General features: G+C 48.1%; 1 protein-coding gene and 1 non-coding gene across 2 annotated transcripts; one reads left to right on the forward strand and one right to left on the reverse strand.

Annotated features, from left to right (window-relative positions):
- Positions 1-333: 333 nt before the first annotated feature.
- LOC100092128 (olfactory receptor 1F1) lies at positions 334-1287 on the reverse strand. The gene has a single exon (XM_001520772.3). The coding sequence runs from the start codon at positions 1285-1287 to the stop codon at positions 334-336; it is 954 nt and encodes a 317-aa protein (XP_001520822.3).
- Positions 1288-10326: 9039 nt separating this feature from the next.
- LOC114806927 lies at positions 10327-10464 on the forward strand. Its single transcript, XR_003754981.1, has one exon. It is a non-coding gene; the product is annotated as a small nucleolar RNA SNORA7 (small nucleolar RNA).
- Positions 10465-14745: the final 4281 nt, after the last annotated feature.

The raw sequence follows: 14745 nt of genomic DNA on the forward strand, positions 1-14745 counted from the left end.
CTTAGTCAACAGATGAAATGAGTGTTAGGTCCTCACATATTGATAAGTCCTCTAGGCTTTCCAGGACCTCATCTTTGGTAATAGAATGCCTGTTCAAGAGAATGTTAAAGTGTTACATCCACCTCTGTAGGCTGCCCTTCTTATCTGAGATGAGACTGGGATCAACTCCATTCTTCGCATCAAACTAATAAAGGTAAAAAATTATATAGTAGAGGAGATGAGGTCATTCACAGACACTATGGTAGCTTACGGAGGTAGAGGTCAATGAAAATCCACTTCTAACATCCGATTTGGTGCTATTAAAAACATGATAGCAGTTTCCAGGAGGAAGCATCAAGGCTTATGAGGCAAGGCTGTGTTCTTGCAGACCAGCTTCTGCAGGGCTCCTTTCATGTCCTTGTTCCTCAGGCTGTAGATGAAGGGATTGAACATGGGGGTGACTACCGTGTACATCACAGATGCGGCTGTGTCCTTCCCCCCGGAGTGGGAGGACGGAGGAGTGAAAAACACCCCAAAACCAGCACAGTAGAATAAGGCCACCACAGTGAGATGGGAGCCGCAGGTGGAGAAGGTTTTCCGCTTCCCCTTGGCGGATGGAATTCTCATCACAGTCGCAACAATGCGGGAATAAGAGACAAGAATACACATCAGCGGTGTCACACCTAGCAGGCCTGATACAATTAACAGCAAGTTTTCAACGATGTGGGTATCGGAGCAGGAGAGTTTGAGCAGCACGCTGAGATCGCAGAAGAAGTGGGGGATGGTGTTGTTGCCACAGAAGGATAACTGAGCCATTAGGAGGGTGAATAAGAGAGAAAAGAGGTTGGCGACAACCCAGAGCACAGCCATCAGCAGGCCACACAGAGAGGGGAGCATGACGGAGGTATAGTGGAGCGGGTGGCAGATGGCCATGTAGCGGTCAAACGCCATGACAGCCAGAATCATGTTGTCCAGATCCAGCAGCAGCAGGAAGAAGTACATCTGGGTCAGGCAGCCAGCGTAGGAGATGGTTTTCTTCTGGGTCTGGATGTTGAGCAGCATCTTGGGGACCGTGGTGGTCGTGAGGCAGAGATCGACGAAGGACAGGTTGCTGAGGAAGAAATACATGGGGGTGTGGAGGAGCGGGTCAGAGCCAGTGGCCAGGATCATGAGCAGATTCCCTGCCCCCCCGAGCAGGTACATCCACAAGAACAGCCAGAAGAACAACCGCTGCTGCTGCTGCTCTGGAGAGTCCCAGAGTCCTAAGAGGACAAATTCAGAGACCCTGGTCTGATTTTCTCCTTCCATGAGATTGGCGTAGCTGCCGAGAGACAAATCAATCACTCAATCAATGAATGTCATTTCTTGGATACCTACAGTGTGCAGAGCACTGTAGTCAGCTCTTGAGAAAATAGAACAGAAGCAGATACATTACCTGCCCTCAGAGAGCTTACACTTTACTGGGGGATACAGACAAAATTATTTACAAATAGTGGGACTGGAAGGAAGAACCTGGCTAAAACGGGTAGTAGGCAAGAAGAAATATCCAAATAAATAAATGAATATGTATTTGAATTTACCTTTATGCAAAAAGCTGGGGATTGATATAGGTAAATAAGTACTAGAAATGGCTGAGTTGATACAATCAATTCATTCATTCATACGTATTTATTGAGTGCTTACTGTGTGCAAAGCACTGTACTAAGCGCTTGGAAGAGTACAATATAATAGCAGATACATTCCTTCCCACAATGAGCATATAGAGAAGCAGTGTGGCTCAGTGGAAAGAGCCTGGGCTTCAGAGTTAGAGGTGATGGGTTCGACTCCCGGATCTGCCACTTGTCAGCTGCGTGACTGTGGGAAAGTCACTTAACTTCTCTGTGCCTCAGTTACCTCATCTGTAAAATGGGGATTAACTGTGAGCCTCACGTGGGACAACCTGATTACCCTGTATCTACCCTAGCGCTTAGAACAGCGCTCTGCACATAGTAAGCGCTTAACAAATACCAACATTATTATTATTATTATTATTATAGTCAATCAATGGTATTTATTGAGCGCTTACTAGATGCAGAGCACTGTACTAAGTGCTTAGGAGAGGACAACCCAACTGAGACACATTCCCTGCCCCCAACAAGCTTACCCAGGGTGTTTAGAATTAACTGGGGAAGGTTTGCTGGAGAAGGTGGGATTTTAGACCATTCATTCATTCATTCATTCATTCATTCAATCGTATTTATTGAGCACTTACTCTGTGCAGAGCACTGTACTATATGCTTGGAATGTACAATTCGGCAACAGACAGACAATCCCTGCCCAGGGGCAAAAGTGGAATAGTTCAAAGAAAGGTGCAATTAGAAGGTGAGTTAGGGAGGAGGGAGGAATGTGAATCCCAGCTCTGCCACTTGTCTGCTGTGTGACCTTGGGCAAGTCACTTCACTTCACTTAAGCAGCAAGGCTTAGTGGAAAGAGCTCAGGCTTGGGAGTCATAGGTAGTGGGTTCTAATTCTGGCTCCGCTACTTGTCAGCTGTGTGACTTTGGGCAAGTCACTTAACCTCTCTGTGCCTCCGTTACCTCATCTGTAAAATAGGGATTAAGACTGTGAGCCTCACGTGGGACAACCTGAATACTTTGCATCTACCCCAGTGCTTAGAGCAGTCCTTTGGCACATAGTATGCTCTTAATACCATTATTATTATTATTCTCTGGACCTCAGTTACCTCATCTGTAAAATGGGGGTTAAGATGGTGAGCCCCATGCGGGACAGGGACTGTGTTCAACCTGATTACCTTGTATCTACCCCAGCGCTTAGTACAGAGCCTGTCACATAGTAAGCACTTAAATACTGCAATTATTATTAGTAGTAGTAGAATTAGTAGCAGGAGAGGAAAGATAGTAAGATGAAGAGAGCTTGTGGAGGACCTTGAAGTGGAACACAGGGAAAACCTGGAACTGATTGTTCAGTTCCAAAGTGTCCTTGCTGTAATTCCTCTGGGGTCAGGGTTCAGGGTAAGGAGTAGCTGTTTCCTGGACTCCACAACTCCTCCCTCTTTGACTCCCACATCCACAACTCACACCAACTATTTCAAATCTTTAACTCTCTCCTGACATCCCCAGTGCCACCTCTCCCTAACTTTGCCTACCACTCTGTCCGTAAAATAGGATGCATCAGACATGAACTTCCCACAGTCCCCCCTTCACCTTCCCATCGCTCCCGGTGGCTCTGAGGGCCCTGCCTGAGGGACGGGCTGTAGGCCGGCTCGGGCTCCCTGAGGCGCCGGCTCCCTCTCCCTCTCCCTCTCCGTTTCCTCCTTCTCTTTCTCCGTCTCCCTGAGGCACCGGCTCCGGCTCCATTATCGTGGCACCGTTGCGGTAGGTGACAGGGCCCGGCCTGGTTCAGTGTGTCGGGGCGGGGAACGGTGCCTCTCCAAGCACCGCGGAGCAGCAGCGTGGCTTAGTGGAAAGAGCCCGGGCTCAGGAGTCAGTGGTCATGGGTTCTAATCCCGACTCTACCATTTGTCAGCTGTGTGACTTTGGGCAAGTCACTTCAGTTCTCTGGGCCTCAGTGACCTCATCTATCAAATGGGGATGAAGTCTGTGAGCCCCACATGGGACAATCTGCTGACCTTGTATCCCCCCCCAACGCTTAGAACAGTACTTGGCACATAGTAAGCACTTAACAAATGCCATCATTATTATTATTATTGTTATTACAGCAGCAGGACGGCGGTGCTGGTCCCGGTTGCTTACAATGTGCGGAGAACTACACCCGCCCCACAGCCAGTCCCTGTTGAGGACTGACTGTTCATTCGGGTCAGAGCAGCAGAAGCTCTGCTTATTCATTCGATCGGATTTATTGAGCGCTTACTATGTGCAGAGCACTGGACTAAGCGCTTGGAATGGATAATTCGGCAACAGAGACCATCCCAGCCCAACAACGGGCTCCCAGTCTAAACACTACTTCTTACTGAGAAGCAGCAGGGAAAGAGCCTGGGCTCGGGAGTCAAAGGTTGTGGGTTCTAATCCCACCTCCTCCACTTGTTGGCTGTGTGACCTTGGGCAAGTCACTTCACTTCCATGGACCTCAGTGACCTCATCTGTAAAATGGGGGTGAAGACTGTGAGCCCTACGTAGGACAACCTGATTACCTTCTATCTACCCCAGCGCTTAGAACGGGGCTTGGTACATAGTAAGCACTTAACAAATATTAACAAATACCAACATCATTATTATTATTAGTGGAAGCAGCGTGGCCCTCAGCACTGTGCATATTTGTATATGTTATTACTCTATTTATTTTGTTAATGATGTGTATTTATCTATGATTCTATTTATCTTGGTGAAACATTAGTGAGCCCATCACTGGGCAGGGATTCTCTCTATCTGTTGCCGAATTGTACATTCCAAGCGTTTAGTACAGTGCTCTGCACATAGTAAGCGCTCAATAAATACTACTGAATGAATGAATACTATACCTTCCTCTTCCTTCCCCTTCCTGAATGTCTCTCTGTTGAGGAGCTGGAAGGACCTGGGTTCTAGCTTTTGCTTCACCGCTTGCCTACTGTGTGACCTTGGGCAAGTCACTTAATTCCTCTATGTCTCAGTTTCCTCATATGTAAAATAGAGATTAAATATCTGTTTTTTTCTCACCTCTTCTTAAACTTTGAGCCCCATGTGGGACAATGATTGTGTCCATTCAGCTTATATCATATCAACCCCAATGCTTAGTACAGTGTTGGGCAGATAGTAAATGCTTAACAAATACCACAGTTATCATTATCTTCCACGTTTTCTAATTCTACCCCCTCCAACTTTGCTTCTGACTCCATTCCTTCTCATCATTTAAAAACATTTGCTCCCACACTCCTACCACCCCTTACCCTTGTCTTCAACCTCTCTCTCTCCCTCCCTCTCCCTCTTGAATGGCTCCTTCCTCTCTCCCTTCAAACACAGACTCTCCCTCCCCTCCCTGGCAAAAATAAATATCCCACAAACTTATCTGCGTTCCAAGGGCCACTCCATCTATTGCTCCATCTCCCGCTTCCCTTTCCTGTCCAAATTCCTTGAAAGACTTTCATATACCCTCTGCCTTCTCTTCCTCTTCACCAGCTCTATTCTTGACCCAACTTCGGTCAGGTTTTTGCCCCCTTCAATCCTTTAAAACCCACTGTCTAAAGTAACCAATGACCTTCTGATACCTAAGTCTACTCTGTCCTAATCCTCTTTAGTCTCTCATCCCCCTTGAATACTGTGGACTACCCCAGCTCCTTAAACCACTATCTGATCTTGGTTTGGTGACTCGACAGTGTCCTGATTGTCCTACCAAAACTACGACTGCTCCTTCTCTGTTTCCTTTCCTGGCTCCTCTTCTACCTCACATCTTCTTACTGCGACAGTACCATAAGGCTTGATGCTGCATCCCTTGGTCTCCTGTTTCTAAACCTCCTCTCTTGGGGCATCTTCCACTGCATGGCTTCACCTACGATCTTTATGTGGATGCCTCACCAATCTACTTCTCTTGGCCTGTCCTCTGGGTATCACTGGATTAAGTTGTTATTATCATTTATCTCACTGGCCCCACCACGAACCTTCAATCCCCCCACTCCTGTCACCCCATCCCAGTCATCCCCTGCCACCTCAACTCCTCACCCCCTCCTCTACCCAACTTCTCCCTTCTCCTTGCACCACCCCCCCCCCCAGCCCCATCCCTGTCATCCTGTCCCAGTGCCACTCCTCATCCCCCTCCCCCTGCGCCAGCCCCCGTAAACTCACTCCCAGCCAAACCCTCCCCACCTCTCATGCTGTCAATGGCTTCTTCCCCATTGCTTTCAAATATGCCCATGTCTCCCCTATCCTAAAAAAAATCCTCCCTTGACCCCACAGCTCCATCCAGTTATTGCCCCATCTCCCTCCTACCATTCCTCTCCAAACTTCTTGAATGAGTTGTCTACACTCACTGATTCAAATTCTTCTCCTCCAATTATCTCCTTGACCGCCCCCCCCCCCCCCAATCTGGCTTCCATCCTCTTCACTCCGCAGAAACCACCCTCTCAAAAGTCACCAATGATCTCCTTCTTGTTAAATCCAACAGCCGCTACTCCATCCTAATCTTCCTCGACCTCTCAGCTGCCTTTGAAACTGTGGAACACCCCTTTCTCCTGGAAATGTTATCCAACCTTGGCTTCACTGACTCTGTCTCTCCTCGTTCTCCACTTATCTCTCCGGCCATTCATTCTTTGTCTCCTTCATGGGCTCCTCCTCTGCCTCCCACCCCCTAACTGTGGGGGTCCCTCAGGGTTCAGTTCTGGATCCCCTTCTATTCTCCATCTACACCCACTCCCTTGGAGAACTTATTCGCTCCCCTGACTTCAACTGCCATCTCTGTGTTACCCAAATCTACATCTTCAATCCTGATCTCTCTCTCTCTCTCTCTCCAGTCTCGCATCTCCTCCTGCCTTCAAGACATCTCTACATGGATATCCTCTCATCACCTCAAATTTAACATGTCCAAAACAGAGCTCCTTATCTTCCCACCCAAACCCTGTCCTCTCCTTGATTTTCCCATCACTGTAGATGGCATCACCATCCTTCCTGTCTCACAAGCCCATAACCTTGGCATTATTCTTGACTCCTCTCTCTCATTCAATCCACAGAGTCAAACCATCACTAAATGTGTCAGTCCCACTCTCACAGCATCGCTAAAATCCACTCCTTCCTCTCCATCCAAACTGCCACTTTTATCCAATCACTCATCCTATCCCTCCTGGATAACTGCATCAGCCTCCTTGCTGACCTCCCAACCTTCTGTCTCTCCCCACTCCAGTCCATACTTCACTCTGCTGCCCAGATCATTTTTCTTCAAAAACGTTCAGGACATATCACCCTGCTCCTCAAAAAACTCCAGTGGTTGCCCATCCATCAAACAAAAACTCCTCTCCATGGACTTTAAAGCACTCCAGCACCTTGGCCCCTCCTACCTCTCCTCATTTCTATCCTACAGTCCATCTTACACACTTGGCTCCTCTAGTGCTAACCTTTTCACTGTACCTCGATCATGCCTGTCTTGTCATCGACCCCTAGCCCATGTCCTGCCTCTGGCCTGGAATGCCCTCCCTCCTCAAATCCAAAAGTTACTTTCCCTCACTTCAAAGACTTATTGAGGGCACATCTCTTAAGCAGCATGGCTCAGTGGAAAGAGCCCGGCCTTGGGAGTCAGAGGTCATGGGTTCTAATTCTGGCTCCGCCACTTGTCAGCTATGTGACTTTGGGCAAGTCACTTAACTTCTCTGTGCCTCAATTACCTCACCTGTAAAAATGGGGATTAAGACTGTGGGCCCCATGTGGGACCTGGACTGTGTCCAACCTGATTATCTTATATCTACCCCAGTGTTTAATATAGTGCCTGGCACATAGTAAGCATTTAACAAATACCATTTAAAATAATCAAAATAAACACTATTATTACTGCTACAACTACTATTGGCCTTCTCACTGATCTCCCTGCCTTGAATCTCTCCCCACTTCAGTTCAAGATCATCTTCCTGAAACGTAGCTCAGGAAATATCTCCCCTGTGAGCCCGTCATTGGGCAGGGATTGTCTCTATCTGTTGCCAAATTGTACATTCCAAGCGCTTAGTACAGTGCTCTGCACATAGTAAGCACTCAATAAATACTATTGAATGAATGAATAATAATAATAATTGTTAAGTGCTTACTATGTGCCAAGCACTGTGTTGAGAAGGGGGGGAAAAACAATCAGATCAGACACAGCCCTTGTACCATGGGGCTCACTGTCTAAGTTGGTGGTGAACTGGTATTTAATCCCCATTTTACAGAAGAGGGAACTGAGGCATGGAGAAGTTAAATGACTTATCCAAGGTCACACAATTCCAACTGCTGACCATCTCCCTCCATATCAAGCCAAGACTCCTACAGTTGGCTTGGAGGCTGTCCACCACCTCTCTCAATCTTATTTATCAGCTCTTCTCACCTCCCACTACCCTGTTTGCTCTCTTCCCATTTCCCAAGCCCATTTCCTGGCTGTACCCTACTCTTGTCTCACCCGCCTCCAACCCCTTGCTCATGTTGCTCCCAGAGCCTGAGACTCCTTCCCCACCACATACCTGACACTTTCAAAGTCCTCCTAAAATCCCCCCTCTTCCAACAAGCCTTTCCTAGCTAATAAATGATAATTAATTATGGTACTTGTTAAGTGCTTACTATTTGCCAAGCACTGTACTTAGAGCTTTGGTAGATACAAGACAATCAGGTTAAACGCAGTCCCTCTCCCTCATGGAGCTCACAGTCTAAGTAGGAGAGAGAGTAGGATTTAATGATTAGAATCCCAGTTCTTATCAACTCTTCAGCCCCCCTTGCATTTATGTATGTATGCATTTAGTTATTTATGTCCAATCTCATCACTTTTGAATATATACATATTTGATATGAAAATGCAGACTTTACCCAATGTAGGAGCAGCACAGAAATTCTGCTCCTCTTCCTTCTCCTTTTCCTCTTCCTAATTCTTCTCTTTCCCCTCTCAGGGTCACACCTGGAGAGTTTCCAGTACTCTACAAGTCTCGGCTACAGGAGGGAGAGTCAAGCAGAGGCCTACCCATTCCTCTACACACAATAAATACCACTGATTGAAAGTTGGGAGGAAACTTTCTGGGATAAGGTGTGCGGAAAGTAGGTACCTGGTTCCTCATTCTTGGCAGCTGAAACAGGATGTCTGAGAAGCCCTGATATTTATGGGAGCATTCCTGGACTCCCTGGGCTCCTTGTTAGAGAAAAGCCCATAGGAAGGGTCCATTCTTCACTCCATCCTCTCGGGGATTGACTCTCTTGGGAAAGAAGTTTGGCCCAAGTTGAATGATTCCCCTTAAATGAAAGGATGAGGGAAACTAATGTGAGATGGGTCTATATTGCTCTCTTGATGGTAGGAAAGATCTCATGATTTCCCAGAATATCTTCTCTGTGTCATGGGCCTCTGCTCACAGGATAAAATTCAATAGGGGCAAAAAACAAACCCCACATATTCAGGCTGAGGAAAGGCTTCACTATCAATCAATCAATTGTATTTACTGATGTATGCAGAGCACTGTTCTAAGTGCTTGGGAGAGTACAGTATGGATAGTCATGTTCCCTTCCTACAACAAGCTTACAGACGAGAGGTGGGAGGTATAAAAACCAAAGAAAAAGACCTGGGCTTCAATCAATCAATCAATCAGTTGTTAGGATTTATTGAACACCTAGTGTGTACAGAGCACTGTATTGCCCTTGGGAGAGGACCACAGAATTAGTAGCTATAGTACCTGACCTCAAAAAGCTTACAATATACCAGGGGAGACAGACACTGAAATATATTACAGATGGGGAGACACAAATAGATTATAAAGATCTGCACATATGAGCTAAGGAGGGAGTGTGAGTAACCAAGTGCTTAGGTGGCCCAGAAGCACTCAGTGGCAGGAGGAAGGGAAATAGAGTGGGAGATTTACTCCACCCTCAGCCCCACAGCAATTGTGTACACATTCATAATTGATTTAATTGATTATTAATCATAATAATAATAATGCTGGTATTTGTTAAGCGCTTACTATGTGCAAAGCACTGTTCTATGCACTGGGGAGGATACAAGGTGATCAGTTTGTCCCACGTGGGGCTCACAGTCTTTATCCCCATTTTATAGATGGGGTAACTGAGGCACAGAGAAGTTAAGTCACTTGCCCAAAGTCACACAGCTAACGAGTGGCTGAGCCGGGATTTGAACTCATGACCTCTGACTCTCAAGTCCGTACTCTTTCCACTGAGCCATGCTGCTTCTCGGTATTTGTTAAGTGCTTATTATGTGCAGAGCACTGTTCTAAGCACTGGGGGAGATACAGGGCAATCAGGTTGTCCCACGTGAGGCTCACAGTTAATCCCCATTTTCCAGATGAGGTAACTGAGGCACAGAGAAGTTAAGTGACTTGACCACAGTCACACAGCTGACAAGTGGCAGAGCAGGGATTCGAACCCATGACCTCTGACTCCCAAGCCCAGGGTCTTTCCACGGAGCCATGCTGCTTCTCTATAATGTCTCTAGACATTATAGCAATGTCTGCCTCACTCTCTCAGGGTCGCACCTGGAGAGTTTCCAATACTCTACCAGTCTCAGAGGAATCCAGCTCCAGTCAGTTCCAGCACAGGTATTTCTGCTCCAAAGAGGGAACGAGGGAAAAAGATGGAGCCCAGTCACTGAACTGAACCCTTGGTAGGTGCTGGTTCTTCTGGAGACGTTCCCAAGTGGATGGATCCAGGCAAACAGATCTCCATAGCAACATTAATTAATGGTATTTACTGAGCCCCTCTCAGGGTCGTACCTGGAGAGTTTCCAGTACTCTACCAGTCTCCATTATTGGAGGGATAGTCAAGCAGAGGCCTACCCATTCCATTCCCAGCTTGGACAGTGGCTAGAGAGTGGAAAGCAATCTGCTACAAATCAAGACTCCCCTATGTTGAGCAGCAGCAGCATGGGAGAGAATCGAGGACAGAGACTTGAGTTTATTCATTCATTCATTCAATAGTATTTATTGAGTGCTTACTATGTTCAGAGCACTGTACTAAGCCCTTGGAATGTACAAATCGGTAACAGATAGAGACAGTCCCTGCCCTTTGACAGGCTTACAGTCTAATCGGGGGAGACAGAAATGAACAATAGCAATAAATAGAATCAAGGGGATGAACATCTCATTAAAACAATAGCAAATAAATAGAATCAAGGTGATGTACGTCTCATTAACAAAATGAATAGGGTAATGAAGATATATACAGTTGAGCGGATGAGTACAGTGCTGAGGGGAGGGGAAGGGAGAGGGGGAGGATAAGAAGGAAAGGGGGGAAAAGAGGGCTTAGCTGAGGAGAGGTGAAGGGGGGGTAGAGGGGGAGCAGAGGGAGCAGAGGGAAAAGGGGAGCTCAGTCTGGGAAGGCCTCTTGGAGGAGGTGAGCTTTAAGTAGGGTGTTTGAAGAGGGGAAGAGAACTAGTTTGGCAGAGGTGAGGAGGGAGGGCATTCCAGGACCGCGGGAGGACGTGGCCCAGGAGTCGACGGCGGGACAGGTGAGAATGGGGGACGGTGAGGAGGTGAGTGGCAGAGGAGCAGAGCGTGCAGGGTGGGCAGTAGAAAGAGAGAAGGGAGGAGAGGTAGGAGGGGGCAAGGTGATGGAGAGCCTTGAAGCCTAGAGTGAGAAGTTTCTGTTTCTTGCGGAGATTGATAGGCAGCCACTGGAGGTTTTTAAGAAGGGGAGTGACATGCCCAGAGCGTTTCTGAAGGAAGATGAGCCGGGCAGCAGAGTGAAGAATAGACTGGAGCGGGGAGAGAGAGGAGAAAGGGAGGTCAGAGAGAAGGCTGACACAGTAATCCAGTCGGGATATTACGAGAGCCTGTAACAGTAAGATAGCCGTTTGGGTGGAGAGAAAAGGGCGGATCTTGGCGATATTATAAAGGTGAGATCGGCAGGTTTTGGTGACAGATCGGATGTGTGGCGTGAACCAGAGAGCCGAGTCAAAGATGACACCGAGGTTGCAGGCCTGAGAGACGGGAAGGATGGTCGTACCATCCACAGTGATAAGGAAATCAGGGAGAGGACAGGGCTTGGGAGGGAAGATGAGGAGCTCAGTTTTGGCCATGTTGAGTTTTAGGTGGCGGGCAGACATCCAGGTAGAGACGTCTTGGAGGCAGGAGGAGATACGAGCCTGAGGGAGGGGGAGAGGACAGGGGCGGAGATGTAGATCTGTGTGTCATCTGTATAGAGATGATATCACGCAGAAGGCGGCATTGGTAAACTACTTCCGTATTTTTACCAAGAAAACTCTACGGATACACTACCAAAACGATTGCAGATGGAGAGCAGGGCCTAATGGGAGGGCTGTGTCCGTAGTGTTGCTATGGGTGGGAAATGACTCGACAGCATAAGACAAGAAAATGTCGGCCTCTCCCTCTAGACTGTAAGCTCACTGTGGGCAGGGAACGTGAGAAGCAGCATGACCTAGTAGATATAGCGTGAGCCTGAGGGGGTGGTGAATAAAGGGAGCAAATCAGGATGATGCCAAAAGAGGAGGGAGAAGGAAATGAGGCCTTAATCAGAGAAAGCCTCTTGGAGATAAGCCTTCAGTTAGGCTTTGAAGTTGGGGAGAGTAATTGTCAGATATGAAGAGGGAGGGCGTTCCAGGTCAGAGGCAGGATGTGGGCTAGAGGTTGGCGGCGAGATAGACAAGAACGAGGCACAGCGAGTAGGTTGGCATTGGCGGCTTGCAGGCTGGTGCTTCCAGAGGGACCCCTCTGGACTTTTGAAGCGTTGTCATCCTGGGGGCATCTGCTGGTTTTCAGGCGCTTCCGCTGCCCACCAGGATCTTCCAGCCTGCTGCGGCTCAGAGAGTCCTGAAGGGCCTTGCTTCCACAATTATTCATTCATTCACTCAATCGTATTTTTTGAGCACTTACTGTGTGCAGAGCACTGTACTAAGCGCTTGGAAAAGTACAGTACAACAATAAACGGTGGCATTCCCTGCCCACAATGAGTTCACGGTCTAGAGTGGGGGAGACAAACATGAATACAAGTAAATAAAATTCCAGATATGAACATAAGTGCTTTGTGGTTAGGAGGGGGGAAGAGCAATGGGATAAATGAAATTACAGTTATGAACAGAAGTGCTTTTGGGCTTGGAGGGGGGAAGAGCAAAGAGAGAAAGTCAGGATGATGCAGAAGGGAGTGAGGGCTGAGAAAAAGTGGGTGCTTACTCTGAGAGGTTTGGCAGTCCCTGTTGAACTACCTGGTGTTATATGAGGCTTTGTGTGGGTCTGGGTATATGTGTGGGGGTGGGTTGAGCACTATGGTGTGGAGGCTTTGAAGGAAGAAAGAGTTAGAGGCTGCATGGAGAGGCACATCACAATGAAGAGATAATAATAATCATCATCATGGCATTTGTTAAGTGCTTCCTAGGGGCACTGTACTAAGTGCTGGGGTGGAGACAAGCAAATCGGGATGTCCCACAGGGTGCTCAATCACCATTTTACAGATGTGGGAACTGAGGCACAGAGAAGTGAAGTGACCTGCCCAAGTTTACACAGAAGACAAGTGGCGTAGCGGGATTAGAAGTCATGACCTTCTCCCTTCCAGGGCTGTGCTCTATCTGCTATGCCATGCTGCTTGTATGACGTGCATCCTCACCATGCAAAGGTTTATGCAACATCATTGGTGTTGAAGCTCACATGGGGGTCTTGCATGCTCCCCAAACCCAGGATCAAAACATTCCCAGATTGGAACCTGACCCCGGGGGCCAGTGGTGGCTGTAAAAGGAGGGACCAGACCACAGATCAACAGGAAACAGATGGCGGGGCCGCCACGATTGTGCCCGAGGCCCACTATGAGGCGGAAATATTTCCCCCGGCAAAGAAGACTTCCATTCTCATGGTTTTCAGCCTTCAAAGTAGCCGATCCTCCGATCCCATCCTCACCAGCTTTTGTCCATTCTCTTCTGCTACCCGTGCTCTTCAAATTTGGTGACTGGGTTTGGGCAGCCTCTCACAAGGGAAAGATGGGCAGAGCTGGATACAGAGAAGGAAAGGAGCAAACCAAGAGGCCTTCACACTGCTCCCTGTAATCTACCCCTTCTCCTTCCACCACCCTGTATACAGTCATCTCCTGTCCCCCAAACCAGACCCCAACACTAACCTTGTCCAAACACACAACTCTCCCCCGCTTTTTCCACCACCATGGATTCCTACCCCTTGTCAAAAGGCAATAGTTCCTTCTCCCCTCACCTCCACCCTCCCCTCTCCTCCAGCCTCTTCCCTGAATCCAGATTCTTGCAAGCTCAGGGACATGCTGAAGACAGAATGATAGAAGTACGTCACTTCACTGTCTCAGTGCCATAATCTGGGCAAAAGGAAAAGACGCTTCTCCCACCCATTGAGCTCCAGGATGAGAGGGACAAGACATTTGTACCTTGGGAGATACTCTTGGATGCAACTGTGCATCTGACTCCTGGAAGGAATGGGGGAAGGACAGGTGACAAAGTGATCGTGGGCTGGGCAGGGTCAGTCAGGGGATGGACTGTGGCAGGGCCAACTTTGAGGTGGAAATATACCCCCTCGAACAGAAGACAGTGCAGCCGCATGGCTTTCAGGCACCATAATGGCGTACCCTCCGAACCACTTATCCATTAGCTTCCACAAATGGATCAGACATTTCATGCATGCCATTTGGATACCATAGATTGCTGTCGGTTCCCAAACTTCATACCTGGGCAAGGGCAGACTCCTACAAAGGAAAGATGGGCAGATGGGCTGGCTCTTGGGGGGAAGGGAGAAAAACAAGAAGTATTGTCCCACATGGCTTCCTAAAGTCTACCCCTTTTCAGGAGGTGCTAAAGAAGTAATTCCAGAATTGTGTCACTTCATGCCTCAATCCCAAAATCTGGCCAAAGAGAAAAGTTTCCTCTCATATCCTTTGGCTTTGGGGCTCTGAGGACAAACCATTTATGCCTTGGAAGATACTCTTGGATGCAACTGAGCATCTGACTCCTTGGAGGAGTTAGGGAGAGACAGTCAACATAATGACCACGGGTGGGGGAGGGGCATCCAGGTAATGGACTGTGGCCGGGCCCAATCTAGGGAGAAGGTATGTCCCCTAGGGATGGAGAGAGTCCAGTCCCATTGTTACCAGTCCCCTGCATGGCCTGTCCCCCAACCCCAACCCCAGCATCACCATCACTTTGCTTCTGC

This window comes from Ornithorhynchus anatinus, chromosome X1, assembly GCF_004115215.2.
Source record: "Ornithorhynchus anatinus isolate Pmale09 chromosome X1, mOrnAna1.pri.v4, whole genome shotgun sequence".
NCBI classification, from domain to species: Eukaryota; Metazoa; Chordata; class Mammalia; order Monotremata; family Ornithorhynchidae; genus Ornithorhynchus; species Ornithorhynchus anatinus.